At 38.7% G+C, this 23,427-nt stretch overlaps 2 protein-coding genes across 2 annotated transcripts in view; one reads left to right on the top strand and one right to left on the bottom strand.

Moving 5' to 3' along the window:
- The window catches only part of GRIN3A (glutamate ionotropic receptor NMDA type subunit 3A), a gene marked incomplete at both ends in the record, with an annotated part of 172,011 nt that extends 148,894 nt beyond the window's left edge, over positions 1–23,117 (bottom strand). Inside the window, one exon of the mRNA XM_080709309.1 lies at positions 22,419–23,117. Within this exon, the coding sequence (XP_080565435.1) occupies positions 22,419–23,117 (699 nt within the window). The remainder of the gene's footprint in view (positions 1–22,418) is intronic.
- Positions 14,986–15,357, top strand: LOC308272472 (small ribosomal subunit protein uS15; the record flags this gene model as incomplete). The annotated part of the gene is made up of 1 exon (XM_080709308.1): positions 14,986–15,357. The coding sequence occupies one exon, from the start codon at positions 14,986–14,988 to the stop codon at positions 15,355–15,357; it is 372 nt and encodes a 123-aa protein (XP_080565434.1).
- Positions 23,118–23,427: the final 310 nt, after the last annotated feature.

The following is a 23,427-nucleotide window of genomic DNA, read 5'->3' as shown; positions in this document are numbered from 1 at the left end:
CTAGGAGGGGAGTGTCAGGCTGCAGGAAGAGAAGGGGCTTGCTTCCTTTCATGTTTTGTCTGAATTCTGTGCGTTTTATATGAGTCCAGCAATGCTTCTTCATCCTTTAGAGCTTCTTTCTAAGGGCAGCAGCTGAACTGAGTGCAGATTCTCCAATGGCAGAACCACTTTGTCCTGTACCCTCAGACATTACCAACACCAACCAGCTGCTTTGAGAGTTCTGGCCCCAAGCCTCTCAGGGCCCCTCCTGGGACCTCAGAGATGCCATCACTAGTTGAGAAGCAGCTTGATGGTTTCCTCAGATATGTGAGTTTCAGCTCTACAGGGCTCTCCCTCTGAGCTTCTAAATATTACTACTTTCAGTCATCTGATTGTTTTCTCAGTTCAATAAATGGTAACTGGTTTGAGAATTTGCTACTTTATGATAACAGAGCTCCCCTCCCTTTCTCTTTTCAGTGGTACTGAGATTAAACCCAGAAGCATTCTATAATAACTTCCATGGCCCTTCTTATTTTTTGTTTTGAAACAGAGCCTCACTAGGTTCGTGAAAGTCTTGCTAAGTTTCTGAGGCTGTATCCAATCTGTGATACTCTTGTCTCAGGCTTTCAAGTACTAGGACTATAGGCATGTCCCACCACACACAGATAGAGTTCTCTTTTTCTCTTTCCAGTTACATGATTAGCAAATTTGTACCTACTTAATTCTTTTTTGAGTTTTCTTTCTTCAAAAACCTCACACTCACCAATACACTTATCTGATAGTCTATTGAATTACTAGAGCAGCCTAGAAAAAACTTCATTTAAGCTAAATTTCTTATGGTGACTATCACCACAAGGGCCTTTTGAATCACAGAGAACAAACTTTTTTTTCCTGCAACTTTACTAGATTATCCAATATTGGAATGTTCCAAAACAGGTTATGAGTTTCCACATGCTTTAGCATTTTTTCAAATCACAGAACTCAATGGAAAAAGAAATAAGGTAGACAAAGCAGTCAGCAGGAAGTGGCAGGAAGACTTGGAGGGAAATTAAACGACCGGCTTCCCGTTCAACCTAAGACTACAGTGATGGATTGCCATTCTAGAACGTCCCTATAGCACTCTACTACAACGCAGAAACAAACCCGGCACTGCATCCCTCAACTTTCCACAAAAATACCAAATAGGACACAAAATGTTCACCACTCTAAAAATGTCTACTACTAATTGACTCATTGCTAGAATGGAAGGATATTGTACAAACTATAAGCTGTCAGAAATAGAACGAAGAAAACACAAAACATTTATTGTTCCTAAAAATGATAACAGGTGATATTTCTAACTACAACACGTACCAGGCTATTCCTAATGCTTTGTGCAAATTATTTTACTTCATTTACCTTAAGGTTCAACGAGATGGGTCCTATTAGTTCTATCATGCTGATGAGGAAGCCAAGGCACAGACAGGTTAAATAATTTACCCCATTGCATTTGGCTAGTGATTGGTAAAGATGGAATTAAAACCAGAGTACTCTGGGTCCTCTGGCTCTTAATTCTCTCATGATAGTCACCCCTTTCTTTCTATCATTTAGTTCAATTGGAAGAATCACCACAGCCCCTTTACTATTTGTTGTTTTGTTTTGTTGTACTGTGGATTGAACCCAGAGGTGTTCTACTTTGGAGCTATACCCCAGTCCAATATTTTCAAGTACTTACACAGCAAAGTTTGAATGGAAGGGTCGGAGAGGAAGAAGGCTGAACTTGATTAATGGAGGAGCTACATCTGAACATGTGCAAAAGTATGAATATAGCATAGTTACCCTGGACACTCATTGTTGTGGGGGAAGGGAAAATGGGGATGGATGAAGAGGGCATCAAGCATAGTTTAAATGTGTACATTTATTTTCAATAAAAAAATAAAATAAATAAAACAAATATTTTTACTTTGAAAAAGGGTCTCACTGAGTTGCTGAGAGCCTCACTACACTGCTGAGGCTGATCTTGAACATGCTATACTCCTGTGTTAGCCTACCAAGTTTTGGGATTACAGGTATGTGCCACTGCACCTGGCAGTTCTGTTTTTTTGTTTTGTTTGTTTTTGGAAGGTGGTTACTTCCTTCCTCTGTTTACCATTTTTATTCCTAAATCTACATAGAAACTGCATCCTCAAAAAGAGTGTGTCTCACAAGTTTTTTCTTACCACAATATAATGTATGAATATAATACACCAATAAAAATAAAAAAAGAGTGTGTCTATGAAAGGTTTAATTTCCACAGAAGAGCAGATTGGAAAGTAGCAAAATTAGAAATTACCCTAGAAGACACTGCAAAATGTTTTAAAACAGCTATTTTTGTTTTATTATTTATTTATGTATTTATTTATGTATTTATTTATTATTTATTTTGCGGTACTGGGAATTGAACCCAGAGGCATTCTACCTCTAAGCTATATCCTTAGTCCTACTTTTTAAAAAATTTTTATTGGTGCATTGTAGTCATACATCCTAATGGACTACAAGATTGTAAAGGCATACATGCACACATCACTCATTTAGCCTTCACATAATTTGTCTTTTTTATTTTTAAACAGGGTCTTAGTCAGTTGTGAAGGGCCTCACTAAGTAGCTGAGGCTGGCTGTGAACTTGTGATCCTTCTGTATCAGCCTCCTAAGTACTGGGATTACAGGTGCGCACCACCACTCATGGCTTGTTTTATTTTTAATGTACTTAATTGGGTCAGATAAATGATTTCCAGCCAAGATTACACATTAGAAAAAATCTGAGTTTTTTTGAAAAATAAAACATTTTTAAGCCTATATATCCCAAGGTTTTGAATTAGACAGTCTAGGATAGAGTCTAGGTGTGTATTTTAAAAAAGCTGATCAGGTTGAGGAACTGATTAGTGGCAACTGGCTCAAATAACCAGAAAGCCATGCAGTTGCTGAGTGTGGTGGTTCATGCCTGTAATATCAGTACTTGGGAGGCGAAGACAGGATAATTTCAGGTTTGAGACCAGCCTCAGTAATTTAGTGAGGCTCTCAGCAACTTAGGGAGACCTAGTTTCCTAACAAAGAACAAAATAGGGCTGGGTGAACCTTGGAGGCAGAGTGCTCCTGGGTTCAATTCCTAGTACCAAAGGTAAAACCAACCAACCAAACAAACAAGCAAAACAAAACCCAATGTAGTGGAAGACATATAGATGACAGCCTGGCTCATCAGAGTCATGTCATGTCTCTGAGGACTGATGACTGCTAAGGACTGGGATTTGGTCCAGATGATGTGAACAGCAACTTGGTGCCCACCTGTAGTCACCAAAGGGGATTCAGAGGATTCAAACACATAAGGGAATCCAAAGGAAGGCAGTTAGCAATCTAAGCAAACCATGTGTTGGAAGAGGATATGGACTGATGTCTTATTTTTCTAGACTAAGAACTCTTTCCTCCTAACCCAATCAAAACAAAACCAAAACAACAGGAGCCCTTTATAAATGTTACTATGCAAGACAAAGAAAAGAAAAGTCATATATGAAAATGAGTTACTTTAGAAGACAAAAGAAAACTGGATAATAGAAGCCCTGGGTTAAAAATCTCGCAAAAGTTCACAAAAAGAGGAGAGAGGAGAGAGGAGAGAGAGAGAGAGAGAGAGAGAGAGAGAGAGAGAGAGAGAGAGAGAGAGAAGAGAAAGAGGATGAAATGAAATGAAAAGGAATAGCACTATGCAGAGACAAGGGAAGTTAAAGTCTAATAATAAATTTCAAATTATGCTTTGGAAGCATAAAAATATGACACACATTGAGTAACACTGAATTAGTGAAATGAGAGATGAAATTAAAAATACTTCCAGGATACAGAATAAAAAGATCAAGAAATATAAATAATGAGATAAACAATGTGCAGGTTGGTTGTGTGTCTTAGTCAGTACCAAGATAGCTCCTGTCTTATGCCTTCTGTCCCAAGTAATTACTGCATTGATAACTTCATATTTTCTTTTTCAAATTTTACTTGGTTTGAATATAAACTATTTGGTTACCTAGTCATAAAGGATATAAAGAATATAGTACCAGACTAAGCATTACAGTGAATCCTCAAAGTAACAGAAACTAAAGCATGACTCAAAGACATACATGAAGAAAAAGTTTCTATGATTAAGAAAATCTCAATTTAATAAACATCTCATTCTTGATAAAGTCAATAAAAGCAAACTATGCTTAGTCATAGCTGGTAAAGTGCTATAATAAAAATTCTGTCAAACATTCAAAAAGAAGGAAAATTAAAAGGTGATATTTAAAAAGATAAATGTGAATACCATGAGCTTCTAATTTCCGCTACATTAAATACCCAGTGATGGTTAAGCAATATCTAACTGAGTTTGTTTGGTAAAGAATTTTTATGGCCTGTCAATTTTTCTTTTATTTGTAAGTAAAACAACAGAGGCATGCTGGGATGCATAAGGATGCAGAGAATATGCCATGCATAGATTCCATATGCAAATGCTCCTTGGAAATATTCCACTTAACTAGTGTTTATTTTTCACTTCCAGGAATCTGTACAAGGAAGTATTCTGAAAAGTGGGTAAAAAGTCTGTGAACAGAAACCTTTATTGCAGAATACTTTAAAACAAAAAATTTAAAACTCAAAGTTAATTGTAAATATTCTAAGCATATCGAATGGCCTATTATGTAGTTCATAAGAGAATGGTGACATGTGTTCTGATTATATGAGAAAATACTAGCAATGCCATATTGAATGAGAGGATCAGAATAGAAATTCTCCACAATTTTTTTTTAAACAAAAAATGCTAGGTGAAAATATCTCAACAATCTAAGAACAATCAGCAAAATAGGTAGAAAAATATGATTGACTTGGGATCTATGGAGCCATAACAGTTTCATGACAAAATCAAATGAGCAAAGCAGAAGACAAATTTGATTTACATGATCATTTTGGAAGTTCACTTATTCATTCCTTAGATAAGTACTTGAATGATCATGTGCAAGGCATTATAATAGGCCCCTGGATTTAATGGCAAATAAAACAGTAAAGAGTAACCCCACAGAGATAAAATCGTGTATATAGAAGGACAAAAAGTGGAAGGAAATATATATAAAGGTAGTGAAGTTATTAGTCCTTTAGATTGTAAAGACTTTTTTTTTTGGTGGTACTGGGGTTCCTGGAAGCCCTTCTACCCTCCGGGCTATGCTCCCAGATCTATTTTATATTTTTATTTGGAAACAGGGTCTCTTAAGCCAGAGCGGCTGGCTTCGAACCTGTGCGATCCTCCTGTCTCCGCCTCCCAAGCACAGGGATTACAAATGTGGGCCACCACGCCCAGCTTGTAAAGATATTTTAAAACATCATCATTACATTGTTTTTATATCAAAGCTATTACTTTTTAAGTTCAGTATATAACATAGTACAATAAAAAGATGACAACCTTCCTAGACCACTCTGTTCCTCAGAATTATCTGCTTTTTAAAATCATTCACAAGGATTCCTGAGACCGTTTGTTTAGCAGCTTTCTTTGCATAAGATTTGGGATCACTGAATAGCAAAGAAACCCAGTGTTGGGGGCAAGAATATGGCTGTACTTTAAAATGACAACTCTTACAAGAGTCCTGAATCACTGTCATCTTGTCTTGTTAATTATCTCACTATTGAAATATTAACTGGATTTCTTAAAAGACAAGCACATGAAAATCCAAGAATTTTGTCAGCTTCTTACCATGTTCTTGCTTTTTTTATTGCCTGTTGAACTTTAGTGTGAGGAGATGGAGGCTGAAGAAAAGGGAAAAAGGAACTAGCATTTATTTTATTTTACTTTTTTAGTTCTCAGATCCTTGTATATTTGAGGCAAGGGATCTAGCACTGAACTACATCCCCACCCCTGCCATTTTAAAAAATTGAATTTATACTGTATGTTGGATGCTGTTAATCCATTTGATATAAACTACTCTATTTATAATCAATACCTCAAACCTTATTTAATTGATACCTCAGATGTGATGGGTAATAAGCACTATCTCATTATTTCTATTTTATGGGCAAATTTTATAAGATTGATTTTGGGCACGCTTTGAATGGATTGCATGCGTTCATTATCCTTTAGTACCGTTATCCCCTCCTGTTATTTTGCTTTCATAGGAAGGTGCCCACCTGTCCTATATAGTATGTACTCACTCTTTCCAGCTGCACCTTATAGGCTGTATCCTTGTTATGGTCACAGATCTATGTCACCTGCTATTCCTTAGCCAGGCATGGAAGCATTACTGCTTAATACTTGTCTTCTACAAAAGCCTTGACATTTCCTAGACCAGACATGTTGAACTGGTGACCCTCTGGTGCCAGTAGGCCTAAAGTTTGTTTATAAAAAGTGAATGCGTAGTCAACATTTAAGAAGGTTTTTTACATTTAAAAAATCCAGTCTGGCTTCCTTCAAAAAAGTCAGACTATTTGGCCACATTCCCTGTGAATAACAGCTGGTTGCAGCTGAGTGGTGGCTGGCTGCCTGCTTTAGAAAGGTCAGGCACTCTTCCGTTACCTATGATTTTGCTATTCCCTACTGTATTATTTGGGACTGTTTTGCACATTTCCATTACCTTCTTGGCCTCTATCGAACATCTGAATTTGAGCTCTCTGCCCTGGGTCATTAGCTCTTAAACTGTACAGTGCATATATGAATCCCCTGCAGGAGTTTCTTTTTTAAAAATTCAGATTTGAGGCCATTGCATCCAATTTAATTGAACTCAGTGAGGCTGTGAATCTAAACTTTAAAATTTTACCAAGTATCCCCATTAAGATGTATGGCTACAATGCACTAATGAAAAAAATTTAAAAATTACCAAGTATGATTTTGTTTCAGGTGGTCCCCAGTCACATTTTGCAAGTTACACTGGGTAAGACTCTTAGGATAATTGTGGTCCCAAAGAATGAGACTCAGAATCACCCGTGTACAAAGTCACCTGTGAAGTTGTTTTGTAGATAGATGTCTGTACTCAACCCCAGGAACTCTGATGTGATGAGTGTGGGAGGCTATTATTTTTTTTTAATTTTTACTGGGGCATTATAGTCATACAACTTAGTGGGGTACAAGATGGTGGAGGCATACATGCACACATCACCCAATTAGCCCTTACTTAATTCCCACCCCATTCCCTCCCCCTCTCTCCTTCTCATGTTTGCTTAGAGATTAACACTGGTGTTTATTAATGTACATCATGTGCTGTGTATTTTGAAGTTATCTGGTCACACTCCTAGGGGCTGAAACCAGAATATTTATCCTTAGTGACAGATACTGGGTGAACACAAAAAAAAGCTAAGAATAGAGTTGGCTAATCTTAGCCAGATCTGAACTCTTGTCTGATTTTCTGATATTTTTTGTTTGACAGGAGAAGACAGGATACAATACAATTCCAGGCTTTTACTTTTCCACTGATTATTTCCAGCAACTTTACTTTTCATTAACTTTGACTTTCTCTGGTTCTGAAAGTCAAGAATCTTTGGCTACACAATATAGTGAAATTGGCTGAATGCGGGGAATGAGAGTTTGGGAAAGCAATGGCTCAAACCTGACAATAATGCCACTTTTCTGTCATGAGTGGTCTACAGGAAATTAAAAAATGATTTGGGGACAATAAAAGCAGTATGATAAGCTTATCAGGATAGTAAAGACAGGTTATCTCTTTCCCGTGAAAACAATTTCCTCAGGGCTTTACTCTCCCAGCTTTGTTCTGCATCAAAACTGAATTCTGGGTGGTCCTGCACTCTATGCACCAGTGAGAGGGGACCCTCTTATGTAAGTCAGTACATGCTCTTAGGTTCACACCAAACCACCTCGAGAGGGAGTGAGTTCTCCACAGGTGTGCCTTAGCTCTTTCATACTGCAAGGGATGGACATGGACCGTCATTTCAAATGAATCGACAACCACCGAGCATCAAATCTAAGTCACACCCTGTGTGAAGAGCTGAGTTCAGTCTAATGGAGGCAAGAGATTTGCAAGTTAACAATGTAAGGACATTATTATACAATTCAGAAAAAAAGAATGTATGAAGTACAAAGTGAAAGTAACTAATTATAGTTGGGAGAATGTGAACAGAAGAGATGATGTTTGAGCAAAGATTTGAAGGTTAAATGGGAGTTTCTGCCTATCCCGGGGTGGGGTGGGGATATCAGGTCATGAGAGCAGTTGTGTGCCCAGTGACGATGCATTGCACGATTTTAGGCAGTGCTGGAGTACAAAATGCAAAGGGCAAGGGTTAGTTTCAAGAAGAAACGAGCAGGAGAATCAATCGAGAATCAGATAATGAAGCATCTTGAACATCCTATAGGTTGGTGTTTGGCAGAGTGTACAAAGTTCATGGGATGATTTTTAGGTGGTTCAGGGATTTGACACTAAATAACTCTAAATTGCATTGTGGGGGAATTTGATACCCTTTCAATTAGCATTTAACCCATGTATTTAATCAAGAAGAAAGCCTCAGTTTCATGTCAATATGACTCTACTGCTTCTTTAGCATCTGAGTATTTTTTTTAAAGGGCTCAAATACAGATCCCTGGTAGGCAAGGATATCTAGCTAGAACTCTTTGGTGTTCATTGTGTACTTATTTTAGATTTACTTTCTATTTATTAGAGATGGTACTTTTTATTTTAATGTTGCAATGATAAGATTTTTTAAAGTAAATTTATTTGAGACAGTAAATTAATTTGAAAAAATAACAATAGGTAATGCATAGATATAGCAAATATCAGAAAGGTTGTGCATGAATTCCTGAAGTTTGGGCACATTGCTATCATGCTAGATTATTGAAACAGGGTAAGCAGGTTAGTGACATGGATTTCTTTCTGGTGGTAGTTTGGAGAATAGAACAGTAAGAGTCAAGAATGGAGGCAGAGAAGCCAGGTATAAGGTTACTGAAATGCTGTAGGCAGAGATACTCTGAGCAAGGGAATATTGTGAATTTATTTCTGACATTTCCTGGTGTTACTGCCCTCTCGTTCTGCATAGGACATCTAATATCACCCTGGGCCTGGTCTTGGGGGTAAATCAAGAAGTCATTCTGAAAGCTGGAGATGTAAAGGTCATAAAGTAGCTGCAGTCTTGTAAGTATTGAAGGTGAACTTGACTGAAGGTGAGAATGGGTTTTGGTTATTTCCAGTATCCTAGCCCATAATGGGGCCCATCATCATCTAAATATATTAATATATATTGTCATATTTAAATCTTAAATATTTTTATATTTTTACATTTAAGTCTTAACTAATATATTTTTATGACTATAAAACTGGCCATCGTAGTTTTAATATTTGCTCTCATAAAATAGCTCCTATTCTACCCTGTGTCCTATCTACAATCTACCTAATCTGTCAGCTCTCCAAATTCCCTTCTCCCCCTTTAGGTTTAAGGTTGACTGATGAATTCCCTGGGTTCCCCTTCCTGACTACAAGAACATCTAAGATACACACACACTTAAAGTTTTACTTGGAAAATGTGAGCCTTGCTCTCCTCTAGCCCTGTCCAGCTACTTTTGACCATGAAAAAGTTACAGTACAAATATTCTGATCCGTTGCAGGAGGAAAACACAAAGTGACCTGGACCAGTTGCTACATTGGTACCGAGAAAGTGTGTCCTGGCCTTCCCAAAGCAGAGCTAGGGGTGAGAGTACCTGAAGAATGTTTCAAAAACAATGCTTCTCCTGTTTTTAAAATGTGAATTTATAAAGTGCTTTTTAATGCACATAAATTCACTGAGACATGTATTAATTATTTAAAACAACATAGAGGAACTCAATAAATATCTGTTTAATGAGTGACTATTTACAATTTATAATGGAGAAAAACAAGGTTCTACAGATGATTCTGGAACTGTAACCTGAAGCCAAGTGTCTAGTTCTCTGTGCTCCAAATCCCCTTGATCTCACGCAACAAGATCTGTTACTGATGGTGCTTAGCCTCTATAGAATGATTAATATCAGTGTTCTGCTCTATTGTGGTAAAATAGGCCTTTTTATGGTAAAATGGCCTGACCTGTAGCCTTAAAAGTCACAGATAACATTGTTTTGATGGAAAAATCGATCCTGAATTAGAGTATAATTTATCTGCAAATTGTGACAATCTGAGTATATATCTGTTTTAATACAGATATATAATAATTGCTTTTTAATATAAGGATTTACATTTATTGATCTTTAAAAATTATATACATATTTCAATTCCTAGAGACCTTTTACTTTCTGAGTACCTTTATCTCGACAGAATATCACATGGACTGTAAAGAGTTGATTGCATATGTTTGCAGAAAGCATAGAGGGCAAGTTTCTATAAGTATAATGATTATCAACCAATGCTTCTCTACCTTTAGGGGAAGTGTGTTAGAATCTTAGCATGTCAGTGGGGACAAAGTGCTTTTGAGAATTGCAAGCCTCAAAAAACTTGGAGAATCTGATGCATTCTCTTAAGGATGTGGTACCCCACTCCAATTTTGTGAAACACAGTTGTAGTGAGTCACTGCTGTTCCTATTGTTAGTCATTGCTATTTCAACCCACAGACATGCTGGAGCATGGAAAAAAAGAGAAAAAAGATTGCATAGTAAAATGGTTTGTGATTAGGGGTAGGGTGAGGTTCAGTTATTCTACGTGGTGTCTGTTGAATGAGTGAGTGAATGAATGGAAGCTGCTTTAGGAAGATTTGTCTAGTAGCGGTGTGCAGCATGGTTTGGTGGAAAGAAACTAGAGTTTTAGGGACTCTTCTAGAGTAGCGGTGAAAGAATGTAATGTGAAAATAAGAAGGAGGGACGAGACTATGAAAAACAGATAAGATAATAGAATAGAAGAGAACATGACGGGCGTGGTGGCGCACGCTTGTAATCCCTGCTCTTGGGAGGTGGAAATAGGAGGATCGCGCAGGTTCGAAGCCAGCCTCTCTGACTTAAGAGACCCTGTTTCCAAATAAAAATATAAAATAGGTCTGAGAGTGTAACCCTGAGGTAGAAGGGTTTCCAGGAACCCCAGTACCACCACCAAAAAAAGAAAAAAAAAAGAAGAGAAGAGAAGAGAATAATAGAAGAACCTGAAAGGAGAACAGGGAGGTCAAAGATGATATGAGAAGTCTTGTAGGTAAAAAGGAACACCTTAGAATATCTTTACATATTTTAAATTGAGAATTGAACTTACTACCAGAAATCTTGTTAGAGACCACTGGTCTTGCTACATTCAAAGATAACTTTGGGAGTTGAAACCTTGGGAAATGCCCAACTATACTTGGTGTGTACTGGATCTGGCTATTGCTTCACTATATCTCCTTTCCTGAATTGTGCCCACTAGTGAATTGTGTTGTGGGTGGTTCTAAGGATAGTCTATTTATTCATCATATCCTTACTGCTATGATCATTCCTATTTCAGGGTCTTTCCATCATTTGCTCCTTTAATTTTGCAATTCCCTTCCCTCAGAAACAGCGTGGTTCACTCCTTACCTCTTCCTCCACTCAAAGCCACTATATGACAATACAGGCCTGACCTGACCACTGTCATTATCTCATACTTTACCCTGCATTACTTGTCTCCATTGTGTGTGTCTCTAATAATACAATATTACATATTTGTTATTACGTCTTACTGTGTTCCCTGTGCTAGAATGTGAGTTCTTTGACAGCAGAGTTTTTGCTATTTTATTTACAGCTGTGTTCAAATGCTTACACTGAGCCCTGAACTTTGAATCTGGCCATTGCTGATTGGATTAGGAAGGAATACACTTGGAGTAGAGGGGACCAACCTATGTGGGTTGAGCCAATCAGATGTCTGGAGAACTTGAATTAACAGATACAGGAAATGTCAAAAGATGGTTTCATTAGAATTTATAAAGTCATAGAGAAATCAGACTGTTCTCTCATAAGATTAATATACATGCAGAAGCTATGGTAAGGTAGGGGGATTACTGTCCAGAGAAAGATGGAACATATGTAGTATGGGAAACTGAGAGAAAGCCAGTGACGGCAGCTATGGAGGAAGAAAAATGGTAGTCACAGTCAATCACTTTCCAGTGGTGCAGACCAGCTAGGTCTCATGTATTTTTGTTCTGTCTCATTTTCCTGTAATATTTCAACACAACCCCCTGTTTTTAAGCTTCATGGAGTATGTTTTTCTTTCTTGCGACTATACTTTCTTTGGCAGCCATTTCCAATAGAACTGTCTATGAAAATGTAAATGTTTTATGTCTGTGCTGTCTAATATTATAACTATTGTCCATGTTTTTTCATTGAAAATTTGAAATGCAGTTTGTATACTTTAGGAACTGACTTCAAAATTTTATTATTTTAACTACTTTAAATTTCATCCACATTTGAATAGCATAGCAGCTGTCATATTGGAGAGCACAGAACTATGGTTACTATTAAAACAGGACAAAACAAGCTGGGCATGGTGGTGCACGCTTGTAATCCCCACACTTGAGAGGTGGAGACAGGAGGATCAGGCAGGTTCGAAGCCAGCCACGCTGGCTTAAGAGACCCTGTTTCCAAATAAAAATATATATAAAAAAATAGGTCTGAGAATTTCTCCCGAAGGTAGAAGGGCTTCCAGGAACCCCAGTACCACCAAATAAATAAATAAATAAATAAATAAATAAATAAATAAACAAACAAACAAACAGGACAAAACAAGAAATAACATCAATAAAAGATAATGAGAGAGCATGAAAAAGAGGGAGAAAAACATGATGATGTCATTAAACCCAAGTATACATATTTCACAACATAAGTAACTATATTTGAATGTTAAGACAGACCCATCTAGTAAAGTCTTATTAGCTGTAGTATCTTATTTTACATACCAAGGGTGAAGTAAATAAATCATGAAATAATCCACTCAAAGGCAAACTATGCAGCCATTAAAAATAATGGGAAATATTAATGACATAGGAAGCCATTACAATGTACAGATAAATTTAAAAGTTTTAAAATAGCATGACACCAACTTTAGAATGCACACATACATCTAGGATCTTTGGGTTGTGGATTTGTGGGTGCTTTTGATTTTACTTTTTAGCATTTTATAGCATTTCAGAATTATCTACATGGGACTGTGTGTGTGTGTGTGTGTGTGTGTGTGTGTGTGTGTATTACTAGAGGTTGAACCTAGGAGCATCCTACTTGTGAGATATACCTCTAGCCTTTTTTGTTTTTTATTTTGAAACAGAGTCTCTCTAAGTTGCTGAGGCTAGCCTACAACATGTGATCCTCTTGACTCAGCCTCCCAAGTACTGGGATTACAGGTGCGCTACCACACCATGACAATTTTTATAATCAGGAATAAATGATATTTTTAGCAGTTAGATTCCAATTTTATTGCTTATTTTTAGTAGAAATCCAGAAGATTTTAGCAGAAAGATTTAGTAGAAAGATTTTAGTAGAAAGCAGAAGTTCTTCTCTTCAGTGGATATCCTAGATCACTCACTCATCCAAACATCAGGAAAGAGCTGACAGCTGCTGAAACCCCTTTTCTATCTTTATAAGGCTAGATTCCTAGTATACTTGAACTTAAAACTATGTTTTAGAAACCACTAGATGGCTCTCTGTGCCTGCAACCAGGTGCACACTAAATTTTTTCAGGTATGGATTTATCACTCCTTTTAGGTACACATTCATGCATTTTTTTATATGTGTACACTTTGGGAAATGAGACTCAACTTCTCCTATAGTACCAACACAATGACACCTCTGTCTGGATCTGTATATATACCTGCCTTTATTATATTCCCAACAGATAGAGGCAAATTATTTGTTTAATGGAATTCCCATTTAAGGACTTCTGGTTGGGTCAGGACAAATAGCATTCCATAATTGGACCAGTTTGCCACTCTATCAAAAAACAAAAAACATGCTGAGCATTTAATTTGTTTGAGGAAATAAATAATTTTTATTTTTGTTCTGAAGTATTAACCCAACTTTTATGTGACTTCTTTCTGTGGCAACTTCTATGTGGCTTCCTTCATGTAAAAACACAAATATATTGAATGTACATTTGCACTCAGCACTGCACTAATGTCGATTAAGTTCAGCTAATGACAAAGGCAACAGTGGCAATCCATATCTAAGCCACTCATAAGAATGGTACTGAAAGTTACAGGTTAAGCTATTGTTTGTAATTGTACAGATTCAGCTACTTGTTGAGTCATGAAAATACAAAGACATATTATAAATATAGAAAGAACCAACATCTTCTAATGTAGAACTACCATCACCTCAGAATTCCCAAGCTACAACAGGATCGTTTTAGAAATTCTGAATTTCTTAGAAACCCCCCCAAATTATTTTCTTTATATTTTCTTCTCTTCTTCAAGCCAGTCCTCAATTAGAGCAATAACAGTCCTTCTTAACTGAGAGAATAAAATATATAAAAATGTTACTCAGTGTTATTTTGGGAATGTGCATGACCTTGCACATACTTTTCTAATTGAAAAAGCAATTGCATAAATATGAAACCAACCTAGGTCCCCATAAACAGATGAATGGATTGAAAAATTATGGGAAATACACAATGGAATTCTACTCAGCAATGAAGAAGAACGAAATCGTGTCATTTGCAAGAAGATGGAAAGACCTGGAGAGCATTATGCTAAGTGAGATCAGCCAAGCACAGAAAGATAAGGGACATATGTTTTCCCTAATATGCCCAAACTAGGGAGTATTAGGGATACGAGAGGGACTCCAGATAATGGAGGAGAAACCTCAACAAAGCTAGAAAAGAAGGGTAGGAGAGGAAGAAGGCTGAGGTTGATTAATGGTGGAGCTACATTCGAATATGTGTATAAGTGTGAATGTAGCATGGTCAACCTGGACGCTCATTGTTGGAAGGGGGGATTGGAAGCAGGGGTGGGAGGGAACCAAGCACTGTGTGAAAGTATGCCATTTTCAATATGATCCACATAAAAATAAAATAAAAAGCACTTCCTGCGCGAGGGGTGATTTCTTGTGGCGTTTCCACCTTGCTCTCTTTTTGCTGCCGAACCTCCGCCATCATGGATCGCATGCACGCTCCCGGGAAGGGCCTGTCCCAATCAGCCCTGCCCTATCGCCGCAGCATCTTCACCTGGCTGAAGTTGACGTTTGACGACATAAAGGAACAGATTTACAAACTGGCCACGAAGGGCCGAACCCCTTCACAGTTCGGTGTGATCCTGAGGGACTCACATGGTGTGGCACAAGTGCGTTTTGTGACAGGCAACAAAATCTTGAGAATCCTGAAGTCCAAAGGACTTGCTCCTGATCTTCCTGAGGATCTCTACCATTTAATCAAGAAAGCAGTTGCTGCTCGAAAGCATCTTGAGAGAAACAGAAAGGATAAGGATGCTAAATTTCGTCTGATTCTAATAGAGAGCAGACTTCACTGATTGGCTCGTTATTTTAAGACCAAACGGGTCCTTCCTCCAAATTGGAAATATGAGTCATCCACAGCCTCTGCCCTGGTGGCATAGATTTCTCTATGTACTCAATCAATATAACCATTGTTTAACTAAAAAAAAAAAAAGAAAAGAAAGAAAGAAAAAGCAATGGCATTAAAAAGTTCCTCAAAGTTGTGTGTATTAGTTTTGATACAATTGTCATCTAATAACACACAAAGAGTTTACTTCATAGGTATCCTTTTTATGTAATCATTGGTACACAGTAGTGCTACCAGCTATTCTCTAAACTTCGGCTTAGAGTAAGCTGCAGCTAGTAACATAAATACAGATAAAGCCTTTACGAAAGAAGAAAACTTCTGAACCTTAGGTCTGTGTTGAGTTAGACTCTACCCCTTTTTAACAAACAAACAAACAAGCAAACAAACAAAAAACCACCAAACAAAACATCTGTTGGGTCATAGTTATTAGTGAGTAGAACCACTATATCTTAAAAAGACAGAAGCCCAAGTTTAATCTCACTTGAATTTTTTTTCCACCTGAAAAATACATAAGTTGCAATAGAACCTGCCTTCCCTGGCTAAGGTAGGTCAAGTTCTAAGTAGATTCATTGCAGCACATTTCCTTACTTTCTTAGGGTTGGTTCCCTGAAGCAGGATACCCTAAGTCTGAATATTAAATATCTATTGAAAAGTGCATATAGAAGTTTCCTGAAAAATAAGACAAAATACTTAAGTTTATATTCTGATTAGTTTCTTATTTATCTTGTTGTATCAACAAGAATGAAGCTGGGTACAGTGGTGCATGCCTGTAATCCCAGTACTTAGAAGAAGACTGAGACAAGAGGATTATAGTTTTGAGGCCAGTTTCAGCAACTTAGCAAGACCCGGTTTATAAAGTAAAAAAAAAAAAAAAATGGCTGGGGGTATACCTCAGAGGTAGAATATCCCTGAGTTCAGTCCTCAGTACCAAAAACAAAAACAGAAAACATGACTGATCACCATCATCACCATCATCAGAACATGCTGTGCTCTAGCTACAGTGCTTAGTATGGTGCATACCGAATGCATCATTAGCTATAATAGGTGGTGTTAAAGACAATGAGATTTCTCATCTCTATAATCAACAGTGCTATCAAAATGAGCGATACCTTGCTATGAGAGCCCCATATAGTTGCCCGGGGCAATAGTAGTCAAAGTAGCTGGTTTGCAAATTGCTCTCTGTCCATAATAAGAGAAGGAGTTTGTGCCAGGATGAACCAACACACTCCTTTCTTCACCAAAAAACGACTTGCTGAGAAAAAAATTAATAAGATGTTGGATGAGCCAAATAGTGTGCATAAAGTTATAGATGGTGGAGTGGAGGGACGTTGGGTAGACTGTTCATAGTCCCATGAATGACAAATTTACCTATACAAAACATTGGGAAAGATCAAGATTTCTCAAAAACTTTGGGTATCTTGCTGTAATTTCTATGGCAGCACTTAAGGATTATAGAAGCTGTGGTAAATATAACACAAATAAAATTTTCATTGTGACAGAAATCATGAGAAGATAGGTGGGGGGAAGAGGAGGGATGGAGATATGTCATTTTGCAAATCATATCTCATTTTGATGACTAGTAGAGAATTAGTGAAGAACCAGGACTTATTGATTCTTATGATATCATGACTAACACTTTTCCCTCTAGTTGTTAGTTAACAATATAAATTTATCCCAAATATGTTCACTTTGTAATTTGATTCACAAAACACCTATTTCTCCCAGCATTTAGGAGGCTAAGACAGAAGGATCACAGTTTGTGTGGACAGCCTTTGTTACTTAGTGAGGCCCTTGCAACTCAGTGAGACCCTGTTTCAAAATAAAGAATAAAAAATAGGATTGGAAGCCGGGCATGGTGGCGCACGCTTGTAATCCCTGCGCTTGGGAGGCAGAGACAGGAGAGTCACGCAGGTTTGAAGCCAGCCACATGCACTGGCTTAGGAGACCCTGTTTCCAAATAAAAATGTAAAAATAGGTCTGGGTGTGTAGCTCGGAGATAGAAGGGCTTCCAGGAACCCCAGTACCACCAAAAAAAAATAAAATAAATAAAAAATAGGATTGGAAATTTCACTCAGAGATAGAATGCTCCTAGGTTCCATCCCCAGTTTTGCAGAAAAAAAAAACAGGTAAGGAACATTCATTTGACAGATAAAAATAGATGATCAGAGATAAAGTCACTTGCCCATGATTACATGGTTAAAAAACAAACAAAAACAGGCGGGGGTGCATTGACAATCTTTTGAACATTTGTGTATATACTTTCATGGTGGTACTGGGGTTCCTGGAAGCCCTTCTACCTCTGGGCTACAATCTCAGAACTATTATTTATTTATTTATTTTTGGAAACAAGGTCTCTTAAGCCAGCACGGCTGGCTTTGAACCTGCGTGATCTTCCTGTCTCTGCCTCCCAAGTGCGGGGATTACAAGCATGTGTACACTTGGCTGACGTGCTTTTTTAACCAGTGTGATTGGAATTTGAGAGTATTAATGAAATAAATATAATGTAAAAATCCATTGTGCTTTTCACAACACCAGAAAATAAAATACTAAGAAATTGGACACTGAATTGGTATTCTTCAGCTGATTCAATCATAAATTAACTCTAGGGTAAAATGATCAAGTAGAACAATAACAAATATATTCCTTATGGATAAATGATACTTCCGGATTAAACATAATGAAGAGTGGGTGAGACAGACGAATTGCCCAATAAATGGTGTCTGCTAGTCTCTTTGACTCTACTTATCTAGAAAAATGAATAAATAATGTAAATGCATTACCACATTAGAAAACAAACTTCCAAAATAATCCCATGCCTCTGTACTCCAGGAGGAACTTAGAAAAGATCACCACCAAGAAAAGGTTTTTTTTATCACTTGACATTTAATTTGAAATAATTTACCTTCAAGCTTGCATCAATTAGATGGTATTATTAGCCATTTATCATGAATTGCAAAAAAATATTTCCCCCAGAGGAGCGTGAGCTTTGCTTTTTACAGAGAAAGTCAGAGAAAACCAGTTGAAAGTAGGTATTATAAAAATAAATGTCCTTTACTGGTCCTCTTGTGAAGCATCTAAGTAATATGGTGATATCATTGTTCTGTTCCTTATTCCATGCAAGAATTGCACTATGCTAGCCAAATTCTAATAGACTTCAATATTCAGCTCTGCATTGTCAGAGAAAATGGACCACCTAAAACATTTATATTTGTATGGAAATAAATATATAATAATTATCACACATAGCTTTTGCAACAGGTAAACTTATGACTGGTACATGCAACAAAAGTTGAAAATAGTCATGCAGTCATTTTTTAATTAGATGGGTTTGAATCTAAGCCGATTATATTACTTTATTAACAACTCTGCCTAATGGAACCAATATAGAATTCATGTGTGGAAGATTTTTTAAAATATGTGCATCTGTCCCTAACTAGGCAGGTAAATGTTAAGAAGTTAACTTTGAGGAAACTACACAAAACTCCTAGAAGAAAAAATAGTATGAGAAGTGAAGAGAAAGAATAATTGTAGAAACTTAATATAACTTAAATATACATAGAATGGGATTCATAGGCATCATCATTATTTGAAGGTCATAAGAATAGAATTATAACTAAGAAGTGATCACTTTAACAAAATGGGTGAGCCTCAGGTGGAAATTTTAGTGTGGTAGTCAAGTCAGAAACTTTGGGATGGAAATGTTCTTTGACCCTGTCTGTCGAATGTTATGTTAAACATTTATTGTGTAGCAATAACATGTGTTTTCCAAAAGTAGGTATTTAACAAACTTAATTTTCTATTTGTGGCACTTGGGATTGAACTCAGGGCAATTCTACCTCTGAGCTACATTTTAAGCCCTTTTTATTATTTGTTTACAAACAGGGTCTCTCTAGGTTGTTGAGAGTTTCTCTAGTTGCTGAAGCTGTCCTTGAGCCTTTGATCCTTCTGTCTCAGCCCCTCGATTATTGGAATTACAAACACTACAAATAATTTTTAATAGATTTTCCTGCCTCAAGAATGTTGGTCAACTCTAAGCTGATGATTGGTCCTACATGTTTATGCTCTGATTAAATTGTATACTGAAATCAATTATCATGGCATTTCCAGGGGTTTGATCATCTTTGTGGTATCTACTTTAATTCAAGAGTTGTGATAAGATGTTAATCAAACTATTATTTGTTAATTAAAACCTTCATATGTCAGGTGTGGTGGCATATGCTTGTAATCCTAGCATTTGCGAGGCTGAGATGGAGCATTGTGATTTGAGGACAGCCTCCTCAGCTACCACTGAGTGAGGCCCTTTGCAACTCAGTGAGACCCTATTTCAAAATGAAGAATATATAAAAAAAGGGTAGGGGTGTAGCTTGAAGGTAGAATGCCCCTGGGTTCTATCCCCAGTACTGTAAAAGAAAAAAAAAATCAAACCCTCCATATAAAAGAAATCAGCAATCCAAAAGGAAGTGAGAGAAAATAGCTATTGTTGCTCTTACTCTAAATGCACTTTTGATTCATTTGAATAAGAGACACAATTTTATTTTAGTTGGTTTTGTGGTTAAGTCCACTTTTTTCTGCAGTACTTTATTCAGGCACTGGTACAATCAACAAATTAGGTCACTGGGCAGTAGACTGCAAGGATAGTGGCTAAATTAAGTCAATTTTATTTAATGTGTAAATGACTTTGACATCCTTTTATATTTATAAGGTTTTAAAAAAATCAATGTTGTAGAGAAGGGTACACTTCTTAGGAGAAGCTAGGGAAAGACCAGTTATTAATTTTGTTGAAAGCAGAGTATGGCCATATTCTAAAATTACATATTACAATGACTTGACATTGAACAGGACATTTTTAATATAGAATATTATAAAAGGACATTTAGATGATATACTAAAAACAAGACATGCTAGATTATGTTTGAATTTAAAACATAAAAGGAGATGAAAGAAAATGGACAAACTGGATCTGATTAATCCAATAAGCTCTCCTTTTCATTATGTATACCATGAAAGTAATAGTGACAACCATGATTTAAAATAAGTTTCTGAAATGAAATACAGAAGTAAATGTACTTGGTTATTTGTTTTATAGTCAGCTGGTAAGGGTTGTCCCTGGAGGGCTTTATCCCCCCCGCCCTGTAGTCTTAAAGCTCCAATGTTTACTGATTCTAGATGCAGCTTCATAATTTTTCTCATCTCCTTGTGGAAATGTGTTGTATATTCCACACATCCATCATGGAAAGCAATTTCCCTTCTAACTAAGGGACAACTGACTTGGGGAGAGAATTCTTGCTATTTAAGTTTCTTACCAAACAATTGGCAAATGGAAAGGAGTCTGGGGGCTGTAACCATGATTGGCAACTTCTGAAGTATTAGGTAATAAAGAAGCAATGATGAGAGCAAGTGATGCTGACTCCTGCGCTTCATCAGATCTCATTTTGCATATATGTTAATAACGGTGCACCCTATGGATGCAATTTCGTATTTATAACCCTCCGGCCATTGGCAGCACTGTGCACCTGTGCTTCTTATGCCTCCCCATCTGCTGCCGACAGCCATTCAGATTCAGGTGACGGAAATATTTTAGATAAAAGTTAATTAGCCTGCACTCTGAAGATCAAACCTCTATAGCTCATCAGTGAACAGGAATCTTCAGGGTGGCTGCTGAGAGTAGTTTGTATTTACCCTCCCTAAGATTAAAAAAGTAAGATTCATTTTTTTTTGTTACAGAAAGAGAATTCTTTAGTACTCCCTTGATATTGTATGCATAGATTCTATCAAATTTTCACTTGTATATTGACCTTTCTCATCTTGGCTTATTATTTTGCACATATATCAAAAGTAGAAGAAAAAAGATTAGAAATATTTTTCCCCAAATAAATGGGTTGAATTGATGATGTAGAATGAGAAATCCTCCAGGGCACTTATGAGAGCACTGACAATATTCTTCAAGCCTCAGAGCTTTCTTTGTTTACCCAATCTTTAAAATGGAGCCAATGTCAGTTGTATATATATATATATATATATATATATATATATATATATATATATATATATATAATTAGATTTAATACAAATTGATAGGTTGATAAGTTACCTATCAAGTGCAAAACACCTGTACTGCTAAGAGGGCTCCGTCTTCTCTTCATCTCATTATTGCCTGTCAACAGTTGAGCACACAAATAGCCTTTTATTGAAAAGATAGAGTTTTTAACCCAGAGGAAACTAAATCATTACATTGCCATTCCTCCCTGCTTACTCGGATAATGATAGCAGAACTGGGCTGAGCACAGCAACTGCTCCTCGTCTGAGCCCACATCACATCTAAAAAAGGGAGGGACAAAGAAGCAATCTCCAAAGGGGTCTCCACCTCCATGTGCGCACTCCCGGATGCCGTTTCTGGTATGTCCCAACATCCAAGACTACTAACCACTCTGCTTTACCTAGGGCGTCTGTACTACTTGCAGATTTTCAGTTTGCTCAAAGGAATTCGGAGAGATGGGCTTTCCTCCCGACACCATCCTCTGAGACTCAGGCACGTTTTCTTAAGAAGTCGGAGCAGATGCTCCTCCCCCCTGGCACCCTCCCCTCCGCCAGGGCTCAGAGTTCCTCACAGGAGCGTAAAATTGTAGCAGAGTCAGGGAGCCCCACCCCCATTCCTCATTCTAGTTTTCAGAATCTCGATCGCTCTCCATGGTCCTGAACCTCGACTTTTAATGTTTGTCAGGCATCTACTAGATTTCTCCCAGCTGAACAAAATACGACCTCCCAGCGCTTTCTCGCCATATCCTTCCACCTGCGCCTCCCCCCTCCTGGCATTTCATGCCCATTTGCGCTTGAAATATTTTATTCTACCTCCACTGAGGTCCACAATGTTTTTCTATGTTCTGTGGACAGGGTCCAAACCTTAAATAACATTAAACTTACAAAGCTCCAAATTCCCCCAGACTTCACCCTCTCCCATGGTACGGATTCCCAGCCGCGCGCATCTCCACTCCGCCAGCCAAACTCCCTCACCTGACTCTCCCGTGGAAACTCGTGGCGCACGATGCTGATTACTGGGATGTGCAGGACTGAGCTGACCAAGTCAAGCTCCATCATCTCACCCTGGCTCTGGGGGAAGGCCAGCAGCGCGGACACCCCTTGCACCACCACGGTGTGGCACACGCTCTGCAGAAAGGAGAAAGGGTCACTGCTCCACGGAGAGCTAGGGGAGGAGAAGGGCAAAAGCGGCAGATCGCCCAGGCCTGCCTCGATGGCCATCACTACTTCCAAAGACAGGTTGTAGGGCAGCAGCCCTTCCACGCGGTTCAGGTTGTCCACAGCGAAGAGGAGAGCGTCTCTTGGCCATAGGGTCTCGGCCCCGGCGCCCTCCCCTGGCTTCCGGGCGCTCGGGGCCCCCCGGCCATGCAGAGCGCTCCCCAGCCAGCGTGCGCCCTGCGAGGGCGCCGGGGGCCGCCACGTCCCAGGCTCCGGCTCATCCCTCTGGGCACCTGCCCGGCTGCCGTCCGGAGGGCGGTTAGTTGCGCGTGGGGCTGTGGTCCAGGGCTGCAGGTGCACCGCGCCCACCCTCACCGCGTGTCCGATGCGCTTGAGGATCTGGCAGGGCTGCGGGTGCGAGGAGGAGCCCGGCACCCCGGCCAGCACCAGTGCGCAGGGCGGCGGCAGCAGCAGACAGACCCTGCTCAGCAGACACCACAAACTCAGTCTCCTCATTACTGAGACCCGCAGGGAGAAAACGCGCCCCCTCCAGCGCCCGGCTCGCCCCTCGGCAGCCGCCGCCTAAGGTCTCCGCCTCCAGGTCCCGAGCGCAGCTTCACTAGACGAGGCGAAGCGGTCCCAGGAGCTGGCGCGGTCTCCGGGCCATTCAAGTTGGAGCCGAGCGTGCCCTCGGCTGTCACAGATCCCGCGCCTGGGTTCCTCCGCCTGGCATCCTCTGCCCGCCAGGTTCCTTCTCGGAGCCCTCAGGCGGGCGGGCCAGCGCCTGTCACCCGCGGCTGGAGCGCTTGTTCCCTGCCGGCCCCAT

This window comes from Muscardinus avellanarius (genome assembly GCF_963383645.1).
Source record: "Muscardinus avellanarius genome assembly, chromosome: 13".
NCBI lineage: Eukaryota > Metazoa > Chordata > Mammalia > Rodentia > Gliridae > Muscardinus > Muscardinus avellanarius.
The sequence above is the reverse complement of the archived record's forward strand: the minus strand, read 5'-3'. Positions and strand labels throughout refer to the sequence as shown.